This window comes from Octopus sinensis, linkage group LG15, assembly GCF_006345805.1.
Source record: "Octopus sinensis linkage group LG15, ASM634580v1, whole genome shotgun sequence".
NCBI classification, from domain to species: Eukaryota; Metazoa; Mollusca; class Cephalopoda; order Octopoda; family Octopodidae; genus Octopus; species Octopus sinensis.
Genome location: NC_043011.1, coordinates 13,603,515 through 13,623,397, shown reverse-complemented (window position 1 = coordinate 13,623,397; position 19,883 = coordinate 13,603,515). Strand labels below are relative to the sequence as shown.

General features: G+C 36.0%; 1 protein-coding gene across 5 annotated transcripts in view; it reads right to left on the bottom strand.

Annotated features, from left to right (window-relative positions):
- Positions 1 to 324: 324 nt before the first annotated feature.
- LOC115219798 (potassium voltage-gated channel protein Shaw-like) overlaps positions 325 to 19,883 on the bottom strand; it is a 56,192-nt gene continuing 36,633 nt past the window's right edge. For all 5 annotated transcript variants that reach the window (XM_036509500.1, XM_036509499.1, XM_036509498.1 and 2 more), the window contains one exon: positions 325 to 1,943. In XM_036509500.1, coding sequence (XP_036365393.1) covers positions 705 to 1,943 — 1,239 coding nt within the window. In that variant the 3' untranslated portion in view covers positions 325 to 704. The remainder of the gene's footprint in view (positions 1,944 to 19,883) is intronic.

The following is a 19,883-nucleotide window of genomic DNA, read 5'->3' as shown; positions in this document are numbered from 1 at the left end:
GAATGACTGATTACAATATATTTCGCTGAGGAAGAGGAGTAACAAGCTTAAAATCCGCCTGTTGTTTTCAGGATCGATATTATTTTCTCAAAGTTACACTTGGCTGATATTATTGAGGATATGCCTACTAATTGCAGGAATAATCTCAGTTAATCGAAGTTTTCCAATATATTACATGCGTAAGACTCAACTGATGATCACTCAGTATTTATATTGATATTGTCCGGTATTCCACTTGTTGACAATTCCCACTTTTTTCTTTTCATGACTAAAATAACCATGTCTTCGACTATGAACTCGAATCAAAGACAAACCATCTTTTGATTTAACGAATTCATCATATCATAAAGTGATTAATTATTTCTAGTTCAGAAAGAGCAAGCCTTGCTTCCATTCAAGTTTAATATATTAGGATTTCTACACAATATCAATGTTCCTTTGTCGAAGTAGTGAAATTCCTTACTTTAAAAAGTTTTGGTTTCGGGATGGAGTTCCAACTTAGAGTGATCAATCAATAAGGCGACAGTTCGATCACTTAATTTATATATATATATATATATTTGAATGCATATATTGTGCATATGGTGTATACACACAGTTTAAAGCACACTTCATTATGTGTTATTTGAATGTATGTTTGGCTTTGAAAAAGTGTGTCTGTGTGAGACATAAATACCAGCAAATGTTTTTATATCTAAAAAAATCTACACATTCGACGTACGTAAATCCTCTCCACCAAATTCCTCCATCGGGAATGATTGAGCATTCTGTGATTGTAACTTTTTGGCAGATTTACCGCTTTTACATTTAGCACCGTCTTTCTCCTCATAACCTCTATCCATATTTTGCTCATTATCATCATTGCTAGAGAAACTACTGTGTATTTTAGTTTTATCCCAGTTTTTGTGTTCCATGGTTATGTCATGAGTAAGTTTTTCGTTATTACTCGATATTCCGTTTCCATAGTTTTCCATGTTGATTAACTCGTTAAGGCGACTGAATTCAGACTTGCTACCATTCTCAGTGTTCTTATTCCATACACTTGCTGGTGAATGTTTTTTCAGAGAAAACGTCTTCGTCGGTTTCTTACAATTATTTCTTTTTGACTCTGAAAACTCTGCTTTTAGTTCACCCATTAACTTCCTCTCTTCTTCGAGTTCCTTCTGTCGGTGTTTCTGCCTCATCTCTGATTTTGTAGCTGACTGCATGTGTGTGTAATTGAGGACAAAGTGATTAACTATAATGGGCACGGTAAAACCAATCATGAGAAGACCAGTCAAGGCACAGAATGAGCCGACTACATAACCCAAGTTTGTAGAAGGCACCATATCACCATACCCGACCGTCGTCATAGTAATCAGCGCCCACCATAGACTCATGGGAATGTTCGAAAATCTATCTTCTCCAACAAAAAATATCAGAGAGGCAAAAATAATCATACCAACCAAAAGAAATATACACATGAGCATCAGTTCCTCTAAGCTGGCTTTTAAGGTGTACATCATTACCCACAACCCGGGAATATGCCGTATGAGACGGAAAATACGCAAGATACGAATTAATCGTAATAGAGTGATATAGAATATGAAGTCGTAGTTGATGTTCTTTATCAGAATGATTTCAATAAAGTCTGGTAATAGAGCTGCTAAATCGACCATGTTGAGAAAAGTAAAAAAGAATTTACACTTTTTGGGTGCACAGATTAGTCGTAAAATAAATTCTAGAGTGAAGAAAGTCAAACAAATTACATCCATAAATACAATAGATATGTGTGGCATGTTCGCCTCTGTCTCTGGATCGTCACCGTTCGTTGTTGAATTCGACTGTCGGTATCGCCGGCCCAAAATGTCCCGATCTCCGCGTGTCTTGAAGAATGGATGCGTTTCCACAATGAAGGTCAGTATGGAGACGATAACGAAACTTAGAGAAATTATTCCATAGACCTGCAACAGACGAATTAAATTAGTTAGTCACTTAGATTTTTTAAATAAATGGGTACTGTTATCCTTTTGTCGAAAATGGAACAACAACAACAATAACCTTTTGGAACTCACTTTCAACTGAAAATAGAGAGAAGTGAGATCAATGTGAAGAGTGAGAGAGAGAGAGAGAGAGAGAGAGAGGGGGAGGAAGAGAGAGGATGGAAGAGAGGGAAGAAGGGAGAAAGAGAGGAGGATGGAGAGAGAGAGAAAGAGAGAGAGAAAAAGAGAGAGAGAGAAAGAGAGAGAGAGAAGAGGGAGAGGGAGGAAGGAGAGAGATGATGGGAGGAGGGGAGGAGGAGAGGAGGGGAGTAGGGGAGAGAGGATGAGGGAGAGAGAGAAGGAGGGGGAGAGAGGAGGAGGGAGAGATAGGGGAGAGAGAGAGAGAGAGAGAGAGAGGAGAGAGAGAGAGAGAGAGAGAGAGAGATCCAGTGGAATATAGCGCTGGTGGAAATTTTATTGGTGGAAGTATTTAGTTTGGAGGAGAAAAAAACAAAGACTGAAGAAAAGTGGGAAAGCAAGTGTGACTTCTGTGTTTAGAGGAAAGTGGCCAAAAAGTAAATTGGATTCACACAAACAGATGTTGTATCGATAGAAGAGACAAAAAGAAAACACAGATAAGCGTCAGCTACAAGTAGTATGTTTTTAGTGTGTGTGTGTGTGTACGTGTGTGTGTGTGTGTGTGTGTGTGTACGTGTGTGTGTTGTGTGTGTGTGTGTGTGTGTGTGTGTACGTGTGTGTGTGCTTATGTAGTGTGTACGTATATGTATATGTCACTGCATCCACGAGGTGACATGAATTTATCTTGCATCGCAGATTTATTTCATAAATTGTGTTTCAAATCAGGATGTCTGAAGAAGTAAATGAATGGTAATGTTATTAGATATGTCGCATAACGATTGAATAACAAACATTCGTTTATGGAAACGATCAAAACATCCACCTCAGTTCTCTTTTCCTCAATTAAATTATTATTATTATTATTCACTCTATAAAGCTTATAACATACCTACTGGATAATAACTTGGATTCGCGAAATTTCCTGTCATCTTTTTAAAGTATAACCGATCTTCCTTGGTTATTGGAATATTACGCTAGGCAGGATCCTACACACATACACAAGCACACATATACATATATATTTATATATATGTATGTATATAGTACACACACACATACACATACACATACACATACACACATCTATGTATAGGTATACATATTCTTTTCTACTCTAGCCAGAAGGCCCAAAATTTTGGGGGAGGGGACCAGTCGATTAGATCGACCCCAGTACGCATCTGGTACTTAATTTATCGACCCCAGATGAAAGGCAAAGTCGACCTCGGCGGAATTTGAACTCAGAACATAAAGACAGACGAAAGTATAGGTATACATATTGGATCATCCCTTAAATAATGCGGTTTTTTAAATACTTCTTTTATTTTTCAAAATTAAGATAAGCAAAGTTCCTTTCTAATCTAAAATATACTCTCCTTTATTTTCTACAATGCTCTTGCATCTATCTGATAGACTTTCAAGGCTTGTCTTCCAAAATCCACTTGTCCGTGATGAAAAATACTCCTCTTGTACTGTTCTGACCTCGTCTACTGAATTCATATTTTTTCCGTGGACAAACGAAAGAAAGACGCTCTCAACACATTTGGTAAGAGTTACATATATTGATATTCAAGAACAGTTTGATTCGGCTCCATGCAGCTTAAAGTTTTGTAGGCGACCGATGAGCTAGGTTCTTGTGGTGAGCCTACAAACGTTTGAAGGGCCCGAATCAAACTGCCTTAGGATTCAAAGTTGGAATGACAAAGAAATAAACAATTATGTTATGGACTTCATTAGCTTACAGCAGCTTCTACAGCGGAGGCGCAATGGCCCAGTGGTTAGGGCAGCGGACTCGCGGTCGGAGGATCGCGGTTTCGATTCCCAGACCGGGCGTTGTGTGTGTTTATTGAGCGAAAACACCTAAAGCTCCACGAGGCTCCAGCAGGGGCGGGGGACAACCCCTGTTGTACTCTTTCGCCCCAACTTTCTCTCACTCTTTCTTCCTGTTTCTTGTCCCCGACTTCCTACGCAAACGCTGAGCCTGGATGCGCATTCATCCATCCGTCGATGCTCTCGGTGTCGGGGGTTGACCTGCTTTCTCTTCTGCGGGTCTTACGAATAGCAAAGGACCACGTTTCGGACTTCTCCCATTTTGCGAGCTCTGGGACGAAGACCGTTCGCAACAGCAACAGCACAGCAGCTTCTACAACAACTTGCAATGCACTCGTTGTTGAGTGTTTGAGTATCACCCTCTAACTATATTGGAGCTTCAAACATGAAGTACAATTTGTCTGGCAAAGCATTTACATTTATGTTTATACACAGAAAAGCACTAGCAATGAGATAGCATACACGAATTTAGGAAAGGAAAATCAGGGGACTGAGAGGGAAGGCCCTCCCAGAATTAGATAAAATTTTAAAAGTGTATAAGGGTAGATATGTGAGGAATTTCTATGATAAGATGTAAAAAGACTGGTGTGGCTGTGTGGTAAGAAGCTTGCTTCCCAACCACATGGTTCCGGGTTCAGTCCCACTGCGTGGTACCTTGGGCAAGTGTATTCTATTATAGCCTCAGTTCGACCAAAGCCTTGTGAGTGGATTTGGTAGACGGAAACCGAAAGAAGCTAGCGATTCAGTAAAAGAGAACGATAGAATAAGTACCATGGGTCGATTTCTTCGACAAAAAGCGGTGCTCCAGCATGGCTGCAGTGAAATGACTGAAACAAGAAGTATAAAAGAATACGTATATATATATATATATATATATATATATATATATAGGGAGAGTTTACGAAAAAACACAAAGGACGAAGACAGGTGGTGTACAAAACAAACATGTATTAGAATAACGCTCAGGAATAGAAAAAGTCTTTTACGTTTCGAGATATATATATATATATATATGTATATATATATATATATATAATATATATATATATATATATATATATATATATATATATATATATATATATATAATAACAAATTAATAAATAAAACATATGCATATAAACATACATATATGTACGTACCTACATCTATATGTATATATACATACATATATGGGTACGGGACACCAAAGAAACGTCGAACACAATGAGAAACGAAAACATAAACACAAAACCAAGGAAATGGCCATTTTTCTTAAACAACGAAAAAATAGAGTACAGGACATACAACACAAGGAAAATTCCCCTTCTTCAGTCGCCTCTGTTTCATCTACTCCGCGTATCCTAGGAATTAGAGAGAGAATGACAGATGGAGAATGACACACGACATTGAGAGAAAAAGAAAGAGAAAAGAAAAGAGAGAAACAAGAATGCAAAGAGAGTCATTAAAAGCTTTTCTAGATCAAGATTTTAGCCAGATTGACCAATTGGTGGGGAGAGCGTGAGGGAGAATGTGAGGAGGCATTACACAGATAATGACTTGTGTGTGTGTATCTGTGTATGTGTGGTTGTGTGTGTGTGTGTGTGCACACGCGCGTATTTATACACCGGGGGAGGGGGCGAACAAAAAAGGTTATTGACAGATAATATACACAGAGCAGACGAACATATAACTCGAGTATATGTATATATACATAAATACACACACTGACATATACAAATACACACACATATATATATACACGTGCATCTATATCTATATCATCTATCTATCTATCTATCTATCTATCTATCTATCTATCTATCTATCTATCTATCTATCTATCTATCAATGATCTATCTGTCTGTCTATCAATCTCTCTCTCTCTCTCTCTCTCTCTCTCTCTCTCTATATATATATATATAATATATATATATATCTATATATATAATATATATATATATATATATTAAGTTAGATATGGCTTGGGCCAATACTGGCCAAACCCTTTCTAAGTTATTCTAAGTTATATATATATATATATATATATATATATATATATATATATTATATATATATACATACATATATATGTATGTATGTATGTATGTATGTTGTATGTATGTATGTATGTATGTATGTATGTATACTTTATTGAAAAGTAGCAAAAATATCAAAAAAACTACCACTCAGAGTTTCACGTACCCGTTCGTCGGACAGTTTTGTTTAGAATCTCTCCGACGAACTGGAACGTGAAACTCTGAGTAACAGTTTTTGATATGTACCTGTTGTTTTTTGATAAAGCATATTACTCTAGCTCTGGTATATATGGGTACAGGACATAAAAAAATGTCGAACACAATGTGAAACGAAGACATAAAAACAAAAACATGGAGACGAACTTGTTTTCAAACAACGAAAAAATAGAGTACAAAACATACAACACAAGGAATATTCCTCTTCTTCAGTTGTCCCTGTTTCGTCTACTCCGCGTTACGAAGGTATATATATATATATATTATATATATATATATATATATATATATATATATATATCGTTACGACCGCTGCTCGCCACTAGCCGTCGCCTTACACACACATACACACACACACACGTACATACTCACATACACACCCTCTTCTTCCCACTCATTGTGTTTTTACCTACCTTCTTTTTCCGCTCTCCTGCCTTTGAAAACCTTTGAAAAGGTTAATCCAAACAAGAAAACAGAAAAGACAACAACACAAAGAGGTGGAACAATTAAAGTATTATTATTAGGCGCTCAGGAAAAAAGGGAAGAAGGAGGGTATGACGTTTCGAGGGGAGCTCTTCGTCGGAAACATAAGAGAAAGAAAGATCCCGAGGTGGGAGGACAGAGGGAAAAAAAACGCGACTGGTCTTCACGAGGTAAACATACTGAAAGGCAGGAAGTCGTAGACGAGAGGGTATCCCCTCTCGTCTACGACTTTGCCTTTCAGTATGTTTACCTCGTGAAGACCAGTCGCGTTTTTTTTCCCTCTGTCCTCCCACCTCGGGATCTTTCTTTCTCTTATGTTTCCGACGAAGAGCTCCCCTCGAAACGTCATACCCTCCTTCTTCCCTTTTTTCCTGAGCGCCTAATAATAATACTTTAATTGTTCCACCTCTTTGTGTTGTTGTCTTTTCTGTTTTCTTGTTTGGATTAACCTTATATATATATATATATATATATATATATATATTCAGTAAAAGCAATTAAGATTCAAGTGAGTTCCAATGAATTCACATGAACGCGGTACTTAACTTAGATGCACCAGAAATCTATATGGTATTAACCATAAAATAATGTGGGGTGATTATAAACAAGAAAAAACCAACTGAACAACTAATCCATTCTTGTTGCTTTTTTCTTGTTTATATATATATATATGCACACACGCTCATACACAAATACACACACGCATATGTGCGTGAAGTGTGTGTGTGACGGAGGTGGGTGCATGTATGCATGTGCTTGAATTCTATTATTCTTTTACTTGTTTCAGTCATTATCACTGAAGCATTTCTGGAGAACCGTGTTGGAGGTTTCAGTCTATGATATTGACCCCGGATTATTTCCAAGCATCTACATTGCAGGAACGTAAACAAAACAAAGCGAAGCGGTGAGAAACAAGCAACTATAAACAAAAATGGCATGCAATCACATACGTACAATATATATATATATATACTTTATTTAAAAGCAGCAGAAATCCAATAAAACCTGTTACTCGTAGTTTCACGTTCCCGTTCGTCGGACAGTTTTTGTCGGACATTTTTTTAAAAAAAACTGTCCGACGAACTGGAACATGAAACTCCGAAGAACAGTTTTATTGGATTTCTGCTGCTTTTAAATAAAACATATTACTCTACCCTTGGTATTTGAGAGTACTCTTTTTTCCACCTTGTTTCACATATATGTGTTTACTCCGGTATATATATATATATATATATATATATAGTATATATATATATATATATATATATATATATTTATTTATATATAATATATAATATATACATATGAAATATATATATATAGATTATATATATATATATATAGATATATATATAGTATATAGATATATATATATATATATATATATATATATATATATAATATGTATATATAGTATATATATATATATAATATTATATAATATATATATATGTATTTATGTATATATATATATATATATTATGTATACATATCATATACATAATTATAAATATGCACATACATCTACAAATGTCTATATATATATATTTAAAATGCGTATTAAATATACATACAGACAGACTGAAAGACTAAAAAGAACGCTAATGATAAACACATACATATACTGACATACATACATACATACATACATACATACATACATACATACATGCATATATACATACGCACGCGCGCGCGCACTTTCTCACGCACACACACATATACTCACGCACGCACTCAGAATAACTTAAGTAAAGCAGAAATTCGATATCTCTGGGAGAGTAATAAATCTGCTGTTAAGAAATACTAGGTCTTTGCACATTTACATATTACTGTGCAAATGTCTAAAACATGATGCCTACATGATTATATACATGTGTGTGTTTGAGTGTGCGTGCATATGAGCTTATATGTATGTACCCCCCTCCCCAACACACACACACACAAATATATAAATAAATCTGTCGTCCTTGTATAAAAGTTTGATAAGCATGTACTCTACTAGAAGTATTGAGTAACCTTTGCGATTAATACTTAATTGCGTTATATATATATAACTTCCCATAGAAATATAGGTGTGTGTGTGTACATGTATGTATGTATGTATGTATGTATGTATGTATGTATGTATATAGATAGAAAGACTTGCGTGTGCATACATACTGACAACTATATATATATATATATATATATATATGGTCTGTATCACGTTCAGACACGTATATATGTTAACGTTTGGAGGTATCCAGTACTTTCTTCGTTGGTCAAGTCCTGTTACGAATATTGGGGCTTGTATTGATATATGCATTTATTATAACAGACTCGGTTAAAATGTATTACTATGTCATTACCTTAGGTAATGCCAAGGCATGCATAATTAATATAATTAGATGCTATACATCTATACAAATGTTGCACCATACCATGCACACACATATATATATATATATTAATTAAAATCTTAGGGTAGCAAGAATATTCATAGAAAAATTCTTAGTTACCAGTGGTCTAGCGAGAAAGAAAAAAATTAGTTAATAGACTATATATAATTCAAAGAAGAATACAGTGTACGTTCAAACACAAAAGAGATACCCGAAGAATAGGATATCTGACTCGCTATATATACAACAATTGGTGGCTTGGAGTTTTAACTGCTCTTCTAGCGAGTCAGATATCCTATTCTTCGGGAATCTCTTTTGTGTTTGAACGTATATTATATTCTTATATATAATATATATATAATATAATATATATAATATATATATATCGTTTTGGGATTGGTTTGCAAGTAAATAACGTAAATAACGGACAGAGTCAAGACTATGGAAAAGGTTGCAAGAGGCAACGAAAGTTTTAGGAAAATAAAAATAAGAAATAAGTGGAAATTTTGCCGGTGAATGTGTTACATTATAAGGCACAAAAAGAAAATTACTCTCCCTAGACACAACAGTTTATATATATATATGATAGACCGTTAGCTCCAACACGCATTTTTTCTCTCCTTGTTTCTTTTCTGTGTATTTTTCTGTCGAAGAGCGTAGGCTCGAAACGTAAAAGACTTGTTCTATTTTCTATTCCGAGCGCCATACTAATACATTTGTTTGTTTGTACTCCACCTGCCTTCGTCTTTTGTTTATTTTCGTAAACCTTCCCTTATATATATATAATATCTATATATATATATATATATATAATATATATCTATATATATATATATATAGAGAGAGAGAGAGAGAGAGAGAGAGATAGATAGATAGATAGATAGATAATAGATATAGATAGATAGATAGATAGATAGATAGAGATAGATAGATAGATAGATATATCAGTGGGTATATATACATATACTCCCTGGTGAGCAAAAAAAGTTTTAACAACATTTTTTTGTAATAACGAATACCTTAACCATGAATTTTAAAAAATCTAATACAAGCAATAAAATATTGCTATCAAAGTGTAAATATATGTGTGGGAGGATGTTATGTATGTATGTATGTATGTATGTATGTATGTATGTATGTATGTATGTATGTATGTATCTATGTAAGCGCGTGGATAAACGTACGCATACACGCGCGCGCATGGTTTGTGGGCACTGTGAAATTTAACGTTTCGTAGCTCTGATCCTTCGTCAGAGAATAGGAAATGAGAAGAAAAACTGACGTTGAGGGGTACTTCTGGTGAGAAAACGATGGGCTAAGGCAAGCGGGATGTGTAAGAGTGTGGGAAACTTATGAGAGAAAGTGGACGAAGAAGAGCCAAAAGTTGGACATGAATGTATTTAGACAATAACAACCATTGATAGAGATATAGCCTCAGATGGTGGGGGATCTGAGCATAAAGGCAAAATACATGTACAGATACACACACATATATTTATACATACATACATATATACATATTTCTTTACTACCCACAAGGGGCTAAACACAGAGGGGACAAACGGATTAAGTCGATTATATCGACCCAGTGCGTAACTGGTACTTAATTTATCGACCCCGAAAGGATGAAAGGCAAAGTCGAACTCGGCGGAATTTGAACTCGGAACGTAACGGCAGACGAAATACGGCTAAGCATTTCGCCCGGCGTGCTAACGATTCTGCCAGCTCGCCATACATACATACATACATACATACATACATACATACATACATACATACATACATACAGACATACATACATACACGCATGCATGCATGCATTCATAGATACATACATACATACATATACACACACACATACATACATACATACATACATACATACATACATACATACATACATACATATGCACACGCGTGCATTTATACGCACACACACACAAACACACACACACAAACACACACACACACACACACACACACACCACACACACACACACACACACTAGAACAGCACTCATAAACACTCATATACACTATACATTTCTTCAATTCCAACTCTACAAATAAACTTTGCCATTCTTCTGTATATGGGGACATCTGAACTGATTCATTTGAATATGTGACATAATGGGACATCATTTGTTTAATTCTAATCCAGTTTAGCCTCTTCCCAACGTCTAGCAGCACCAAGTCAACAACTGGTTCGCTACTTCATTTACCATTCTCTGTCTCTCTCCCCCACTCTCTCTCCCTCCCTTCCCCCCGTCTCTTTGAACTTAGCCCCAGGAAATTTTATATGGGGACATCTGAACTGATTCATTTGAATATGTGATATAATGGGACATCATATGTTTTATTTTACTACACTTCGTCTCTTTCCAGCATCTAGCAGCAACAAGTTAATAACCGGTTCTCTACTTCGTATACCTCTCTGTCTGCCTGTCTGCCTGTCTGTCTGTCTGTCTCTCTCTCTCTCACTCTCTCTCTCCCTGCTTCTATCTCTCTTTCTGTCTCACTCTTTCTTTGTCTGACTGCCTCTCTCTCTCTCTCTCCTCTCTCTCTCTCTATCTATCTATCTTTTTTTTTTTAATTTTATCCCCCCCCCTTTTGTCCTCTTTCTTTCCTTTTACGATCCCTTTTGATCGAAAACCAACCCCCCTTTTTTTACCCCCAAAAGAAAAGCTCTACCTTGTAATTTGTCCTGTCTGTGTGCAGCCCTGTGTGGCTAATAAAGAAACATATCTATCTATCTATCTATCTATCTATCTATCTATCTATCTATCTATCTATCTATCTATCTATCTATCTATCTATCTATCTGGCTTTCTATCTATCTATCTATCTATCTATCTATCTATCTATCTATCTATCTATCTATCTATCTATCTATCTATCTGTCTGTCTGTCTGTCTGTCTGTCTGTCTGTCTATCTATATGTCTGTCTGTCTGTCTGTCTGTCTATCTCTTTTTCTCCCACCTCGGTAATTAATCGCGTTGAGATCTTAATACTTTATAGTAATTTTTCGATCTTTTCTACATTTTATTTTCTAAAAAAATATACTGAAATTTCACTAACTGGGTTGTTTATTACTATTCACGTTTCTTCATTGTTTCAAGTTTGTTCTTTCGTGAAAAATAGCTGAAAATGTTGGTGTTGGAGCAATGAAAAGTTTCCGGTGTCAATTGTGTGACATTCGGCAATTGAGAACTGATTTAAAGTTAGGTAACGAGTAGAGAGATATGTTCGGTAAGGGGGCGCATGTAGCCACCGAAATGTTCACTTTGACCTTTCCACAGGATGACATTAATAAAATGTTATTGTCTTCCTAAAGGCGAAATGATCGTTATCCCGATTAACCTAGTATTATATTATGTCCTTTGAATATTAAGTAATATTGTTCAATGGCTAGAAATACGAGAGAAATATGATACGCATCAGCTCTAGTTCTTTGTAATACGACCACTGAAAAATAAGTACAAAATAGCAGTTACTGTCAAAATACAGCCAAGTAATTTATTGCTCGTCACAATATGTAAGTCAGCTCTTAACTTTGCTAACTTATTGCAGCATTGATTCACAGGTCAAGTTTCTCTGTACACATAACAGATTTACAAAGGACATACTTCTGACTGAAATAAAGCAGCAGACTTAATCCTCATTCGAAAACTGCTGTACTCTATAAACGCTGTTACGTATGAATGTATTTTTGAATAAATATTTGAATTGATAAATATGGTTGTCAGTATTTATTTCTGTTGATAAACCAATCATTCAGACTCTAACTTTGGACCTTTTCGGTTTGAACGGCAGTTTTTAACATAATTTCTAGGTAATTAAAAAAATTTAAACTTCGTATACTGGTAGAATGTGTTTATAAAACATCTTTTTCTCTTGGCTTTATTGAGAAAATTCTATAGTTTGTAAGATATTTGTTGTTTTTTCTTCAATTTCTGCAATTTCAATCAATCAATGACGTCTATTGAGGTGAAAACATTCTGTGCCGTATGAATATGTCCCTCGTTTAAGAAACAGATTGGGTTTATCTACATTTGTGAAGAAAAAAAGATACCCTTCCCCCCACCCCTAACCCTAACCCTAACCTTAAACCTAACTAACCCTAACCCTAAAACAGATTGAAATGCAATAGATCGATACTAGGGTCATAATAATGGGTGACAATTTCACATGACACCGCTAGAAAAAAACTGCCGTTCAAACCGAAAAGATCCGGAATAAATATTTGAATTGATAAATATGGTTGTCAATATTTATTTCTGTTGATAAACTAATCATTCAGATGCTAACTTTTCTTATTTTTTTCATTTAATTTGACTGAAAAGTTTCAGTTTGTTGCTTTCACTTAGTAATCTGTTTGGCTCTCTGGTCACATTCGGATTGATGTTGTATGTTACATGAGCCAATACCACCTATATCTCCAGAATCAACTTGTGCTAATATTCTTTCACTTCCGCATTTGCTATCTGACTGTAGACATTACAAACTAATCAATAGGAAAGTAAATTTGTTATTGAAAAAGGAAGCAAGCAAGATATAACTGAAAAAAAAACGTCTGATTCATAACATTAATTGGCGGCGAGCTGGCAGAAACGTTAGCACGCCGGGCGAAATACTTGCTTAGCGGTATTTCGTCTGCCGTTACGTTCTGAGTTCAAATTCCGCGAGGTCGACTTTGCCTTTCATCCTTTCATTTCGGGGTCGATTAAATAAGTACCAGTTACGTACTGGGGTCGATGTATCGACTTAATCCGTTTGTCTGTCCTTGTTTGTCCCCTCTTGTGTTTAGCCCTCTTGTGGGTAGTAAAGAAATAGTTATTTCGTCTGCCGCTACGTTCTGAGTTCAAATTCCGCCAGTGGTCGACTTTGCCTTTCATCCTTTCGGGGTCGATTAAATAAGTACCAGTTACGCACTGGGGTCGATGTAATCGACTTAATCCGTTTGTCTGTCCTTGTTTGTCCTCTATGTGTTTAGCCCTTTGTGGGTAGTAAAGAAATAGGTATTTCGTCGTGCCCTTACGTTCTGAATTCAAATTCCGCCGAGGTCGACTTGCCTTTCATCATTTTCTGGTCGATTAAATAAGTACCAGTTACGCAGGGGTGTCGATGTAATCGACTTAATCCGTTTGTCTGTCCTGTTTGTCCTCTATGTGTTTTTAGCCCCTTGTGGTAGTAAAGAAATAGGTATTTCGTCTGCCGTTACGTTTCTGATATTCAAATTCCGCCGAGGTCGACTTTGCCTTTCATCCTTTCGGGGTCGATTAAATAAGTACCAGTTACGCACTGGAGTCGATGTAATCGACTTAATTCCTTTGTTTGTCCTTTCTTTGCTTAACCCCACTGTGGGCAATAATAAAGAAAATTAAAAACACCGTTAAATATTCTGGTCAGAGTATTAACAAGAAAGTTGGCGAAAGGCCTTGACAGCAATATCGAAGCTGCAAATACTTGTACAATACTGAGACGTTACACCAGATATCTTTTATATCTATTCTCATATTCATATAGACGTCCAGGCCTTGATCTGATTTCGGTGTTATTCTGTTCTATTTGACTTTCCCACACTAGAGCACCATTTGATGGCCGATTTGTATGCGTGACCTTCTATCACAGTTGTTTAACATAACATACATGGTTCAGCGGACACGTCATTTACGTCATTTTTTAACATGTCTCTCGAGTCCGTATCGTAGTATTCTGTATCAGATGCAGAGTGATATATACTAAATGCGGTCACTATATTTAGTCCAATTAAGAATATTATCGTTATAGCTTATTAGTGGGGGCAGCTAGATTATTGATGCTTATTACTTGCTTTTTGCATTAATATCTACTATAAATGTTAAACTAATGGCTCTATAATATATTCCTTCCGTACTCTTTTCTTTATTTATACGTCTGGCAATCTATCCAGTCCGTTGTTAGGGAATTCTCTTATTCTTACCTTTTTATCTAGCACATGAGTGTCCTTAATTTTCTTTTTGTTGCCTCGGTGCATTTTTAGAATACAATCTCATTCTTTTATTCTTTTGTTCTTTTACTTGTTTCAGTCATTTGACTGCGGCCATGCTGGAGCACCGCCTTGAAGGGTTTTAGTCGAACAAATCGAGTCCAGGACTTATTTCTTAAGCCTAATATGTATTCTATCGGTGTCTTTTGCCGAACCGCTAAGTTACAGAGACGCAAACACACCAACACCGGTTGTCAAACCGTAATGATGAGGACAAACACAGGCACAAAGACACTCACATACATAGATATATACATATACGACGGGCTTCTTTCAGTTTCCGTCTATCAAATCCATTTATAAGGCTTTAGTTGGCCCGAGGTTATAGTAGAAGCACTTGCCCAAGGTGCCACGCTGTGGGACTGAACCCGGAACCATGTGGTTGGGAAGGAAGCTTGTTACCACAGAGCCACAGAGCTACACCTGTGCCTCGTGTATATATTTCTCTTGTAAATCTGTGTACTGTCTATATAAACAGTATTTCTAGATGTTCGTCTTCTGCAATGTACAGCTTGACATTGTCCGTGCATAAAAAAGGGTCCATTGTCCTCCCATAACATTGTATCAGATGTCGAGTCGACAGAATCGTGAGCGCTTCGGATAAAATGTTTAGCAGCATTTCTCAGGGACTTTTTACGTTCTGAGTTCAAATCCCACCAAGATGAATGTTGCCTTTCATCCTTTCGGGGGCGATAAAGTAAATACCATTTGAACACTGAAGTCAGTGTAATCGACTTACGGTCTCCCTTAAAATTGCTGGACTTGTACCAAAAATCGGAAAGAAGTATTGTTATTATTTGTTTTCCCCGCACCGAGTCCAGCTCACTTTATATTGGATACAGACATTGAACAACGCTCTCAATGCATACACTTTACCGGCAATATACGAGTTATACGCACGCACACACACACACACCACACACACACACACACACCCACATACACACACATACACCACACACACACACACACACACACATGGATGGGTGGTATTCAATTAAATAATAATATAAATAATATAAATAATATATATATATATATATATATATATGTATGTATGTATATGTATATATACGATATAGTGTATATTTAAACACATAGAAAATCCACTTATAGAATTCTACGCATTAGAAAGAACGGCTAAGTTCTATGATCACAAAAAAATGTAATTTTGATTGAATGTTTTTAATTCAATTAAATTCCATTTCCCTTTGATATGATTAAATATATGTATTTTAACATATATATATATATGTTATATATATATATATATATATATATATATATATATATATATATATATATACTAATACACACACCAACTAATACTATATACGTACTAATACATACCATACATACTAATACTTACACCAACCCTATACATACACACGTCCAGACCCCGCATACGCACTTATACTCTCTCACACACACACACACCACCTATACATACCAATACGTACTAATACATACTAATACATACACCAACCCCATACATACGCACGTCCAGACCAATCTTACGCACTAATACTCTCTCATACACACACACACACACACACACACACCCTTATACATACTAATACATACACCAACCCTATACATACACACATCCAGACCCCTCCCACGCACTTTTAGCTGGTCCCTCAACCCTTTATCAACCCTATTATCTCCCCTTATTTCGCTCTCGCGTCTCATGTTTGATCTTTGACCTCTGGCCGAAATCAGATCGCCATGTTGATTCGTTAGCTACTGCACGCATTTTTTTTCTCTCCTTCTTTCTGTGTTTTTCTCTCTCTGTGTATCTTTCTGTTGAAGAGCGTAGGCTCGAAACGTTAAAGACTTGTTTTATTTATATTTCCTGAGCGCCATACTAATACAATTGTTCGTTTGTTTTCCACCTGCCTTCGTCTTTTGTTTATTTTCATAAAGCTTCCCGTTATATATATATATATATATATATATATATATACAAAATCAGAAAATGTAGAAATACATCTAAATCATTAATCAACTACCAGATAATACCCAATCACATACTTTATTGAACCATCCCATGGAGGGTTGAATTTGCAACCCCTATCTCAATTTATATATATATATATTAATATATAAACAAAGTTAAATGCGATACAATAAAATATATATATATATATATATATATATATATATATATGTATGTATGTATGTATGTATGTATGTATGTATGTATGTATGTATGTATGTATGTATGAATGTATATATATGTGTGTTCAGCAGATCACCAACTGTGTAAACAACATGAAATACGTAAACAAACAAGTTAGGGGCGGCTGTGTGGTAAGTAGCTTGCTTACCAACCACATGGTTCCGGGTTCAGTCCCACTGCGTGGCACCTTGGGCAAGTGTCTTCTATTATAGCCTCGGGCCGACCAAAGCCTTGTGAGTGGATTTGGTAGACGAAAACTGAAAGAAGCCCGTCGTATATATGTATATATATGTATGTGCGTGTATGTATGTGTGTCTTTGTTTGTACCCCTAGCATTGCTTGACAACCGATGCTGGTGTGTTTACGTCCCCGTAACTTAGCGGTTCGGCAAAAGTCACCGATAGAATAAGTACTGGGCTTACAAAAGAATAAGTCCCGGGGTCGAGTTGCTCGACTAAAGGCGGTGCTCCAGCATGGCCGCAGTCAAATGACTGAAACAAGTAAAAGAGTAAAAGAGTAAAGAGTATATATATATATATATATAGAATTTATGGAGAATGAAAGTTGGGAACAAAACCAGGACAGTGGAGACATACAAGGGAGAAAGGACTGGACGTTTTCCTTTTTCTCTCCTATCATTTCTCTCTTCAAAGAAAATATTTCTCCCAGCGTTCACCATTTCCCTCTCGTTCTGGTTTAACGACCCTCCATGTTTGTTTTCGTTCGGTTTCTTTGTACGCTTTGTATGTCCTGTTTTTGTTCCCAGCTTTGACCCTCCATAAATCTTAAAATCTATTTTAGAATTTATGGGAGCAACTGTCTTTGAAGACTCATATTGTCGTTGAATGCTCAAAATGAGGAGTAGATAGGCAACCCAAAACTGATGAAGGGTCGTTTCTCTGTGTTTACTTGTCCTGTTTTCTAATTTTTTCCTCTCGTTTGCGTATCTAACTTGTTTGTTTACGTATTTCATGTTGTTTACACAGTTAGTGACGTACTGTACACACACATACACACACACACACACACACACACACACATATATATATATATTATATATATATATATATATATAAAGTTAATCCAAACAAGAAAGCACAAAAAAAACACAACAACGCGAGAACGTGGAACAAATATAGTATTATTGGACGCTCAGGAAAGAAGGAAAGAAAGAGGGTTTAACGTTTCGAGCGGAGTTCTTCGTCGGAAACATAGGAGAAGGAAAGATCCAGAGAAGGGAAGACAGAGGAAAAAAAAATCGCCAACGGTACACACGAGGTCACATTTTGAAAGACCGGATGTACTAGTTTATCTTTTAATCATATGACAATGCTCACTAAAGTAAATTTAGATAAGTTCATCAGTGGGGGTGCCGGCTGGCTGCTGATATGTGCGTGTACGTGTGTGTTGTGTGTGTGTGTGTGTGTGTGTGTGTGAGTGTGTGAGTGTGTGAGTGTGTGCGCGTGTGTGCGCGTGTGTGTGTGTGTGTGTGTGTGTGTGTGTGTGTGAGTGTGTGAGTGTGTATGTAAGTATGTATGCATGTATGTATGAACATAATTATATATACATAACATTGTCCAAAGAGAATGAATCTAGTTTCGATAATTAATTATATTTAATAAATAAAATTAAAAGTAAAATCAGGCGAATGTCAATGAAACAGTGGACGTTTGCAGCAATTTTTGAAGAAGGAAAATATAAAAGAACAAATGTATTGTTTGTAAGTTTTTATTATGAAAATGAAACATGCGCGGTTTCTGGAGATCTGGTGACCGTGATAAGCTACTTCACCTTTAAGTTTATTAATTCTACCTTTAATATTTAGTTTAGTACAAAGAACTATACTACAACAGAAAATCATAATCTATAATTAAGCTGGTTGAACTGTTGGAGTACTGTTGGAGTAACTGTATATTCGAGTTATAAAGAAGGGTGGGATTTGAGTTTTATAGAAAACCAACGAGGACATTTCCATGGGGTTGCTTAACCTGCTAAAAAACGGATCTTTTCGGTTTGAACGGCAGTTTTTAAAATGATTTCCACGAAAATAAAAAAATTTAAACTTCGTATACTGGTAGAATGTGTTTATAAAACATCTTTTTCTCTTGGCTTTATTGAGAAAATTCTATAGTTTGTAAGATATTTGTTGTTTTTTTTTCTTAAATTTCTGCAATTTCAACCAATCACTGACGTCTATTGAGGTAATAAACATTCTGTGCCGTATGGATATGTCCCTCGTTTAAGAAACAGATTGGGTTTATTTACATTTGTGAAGAAAAAAAACACCCTTCCCCCACCCCTAACACTAACCCTAACCTTAAAACAGATTGAAATGCAATAGATCGGTACTAGGGCCATAATTATGGGTGACAATTTCATATGACACCGCTAGAAAAATCTGCCGTTCAAACCGAAAAGATCCTTAAAAACATTAACCAAATTTCCTTCAAACCATATCTTACGGTCTTATAGACAAGGAAGTATACATTGCACATTGCAATCCTAGATTATACAGAAAGACAGGATGGTCACGGTTAGAATTTGGATTAAACGTTATGGATAACAACAGCAGAAAGTTACACTAATACTTCATTAGTATTTCGTCTGTCAATTCTGAGTTCAAATTCTGCCAAGGTCGACTTTACCTT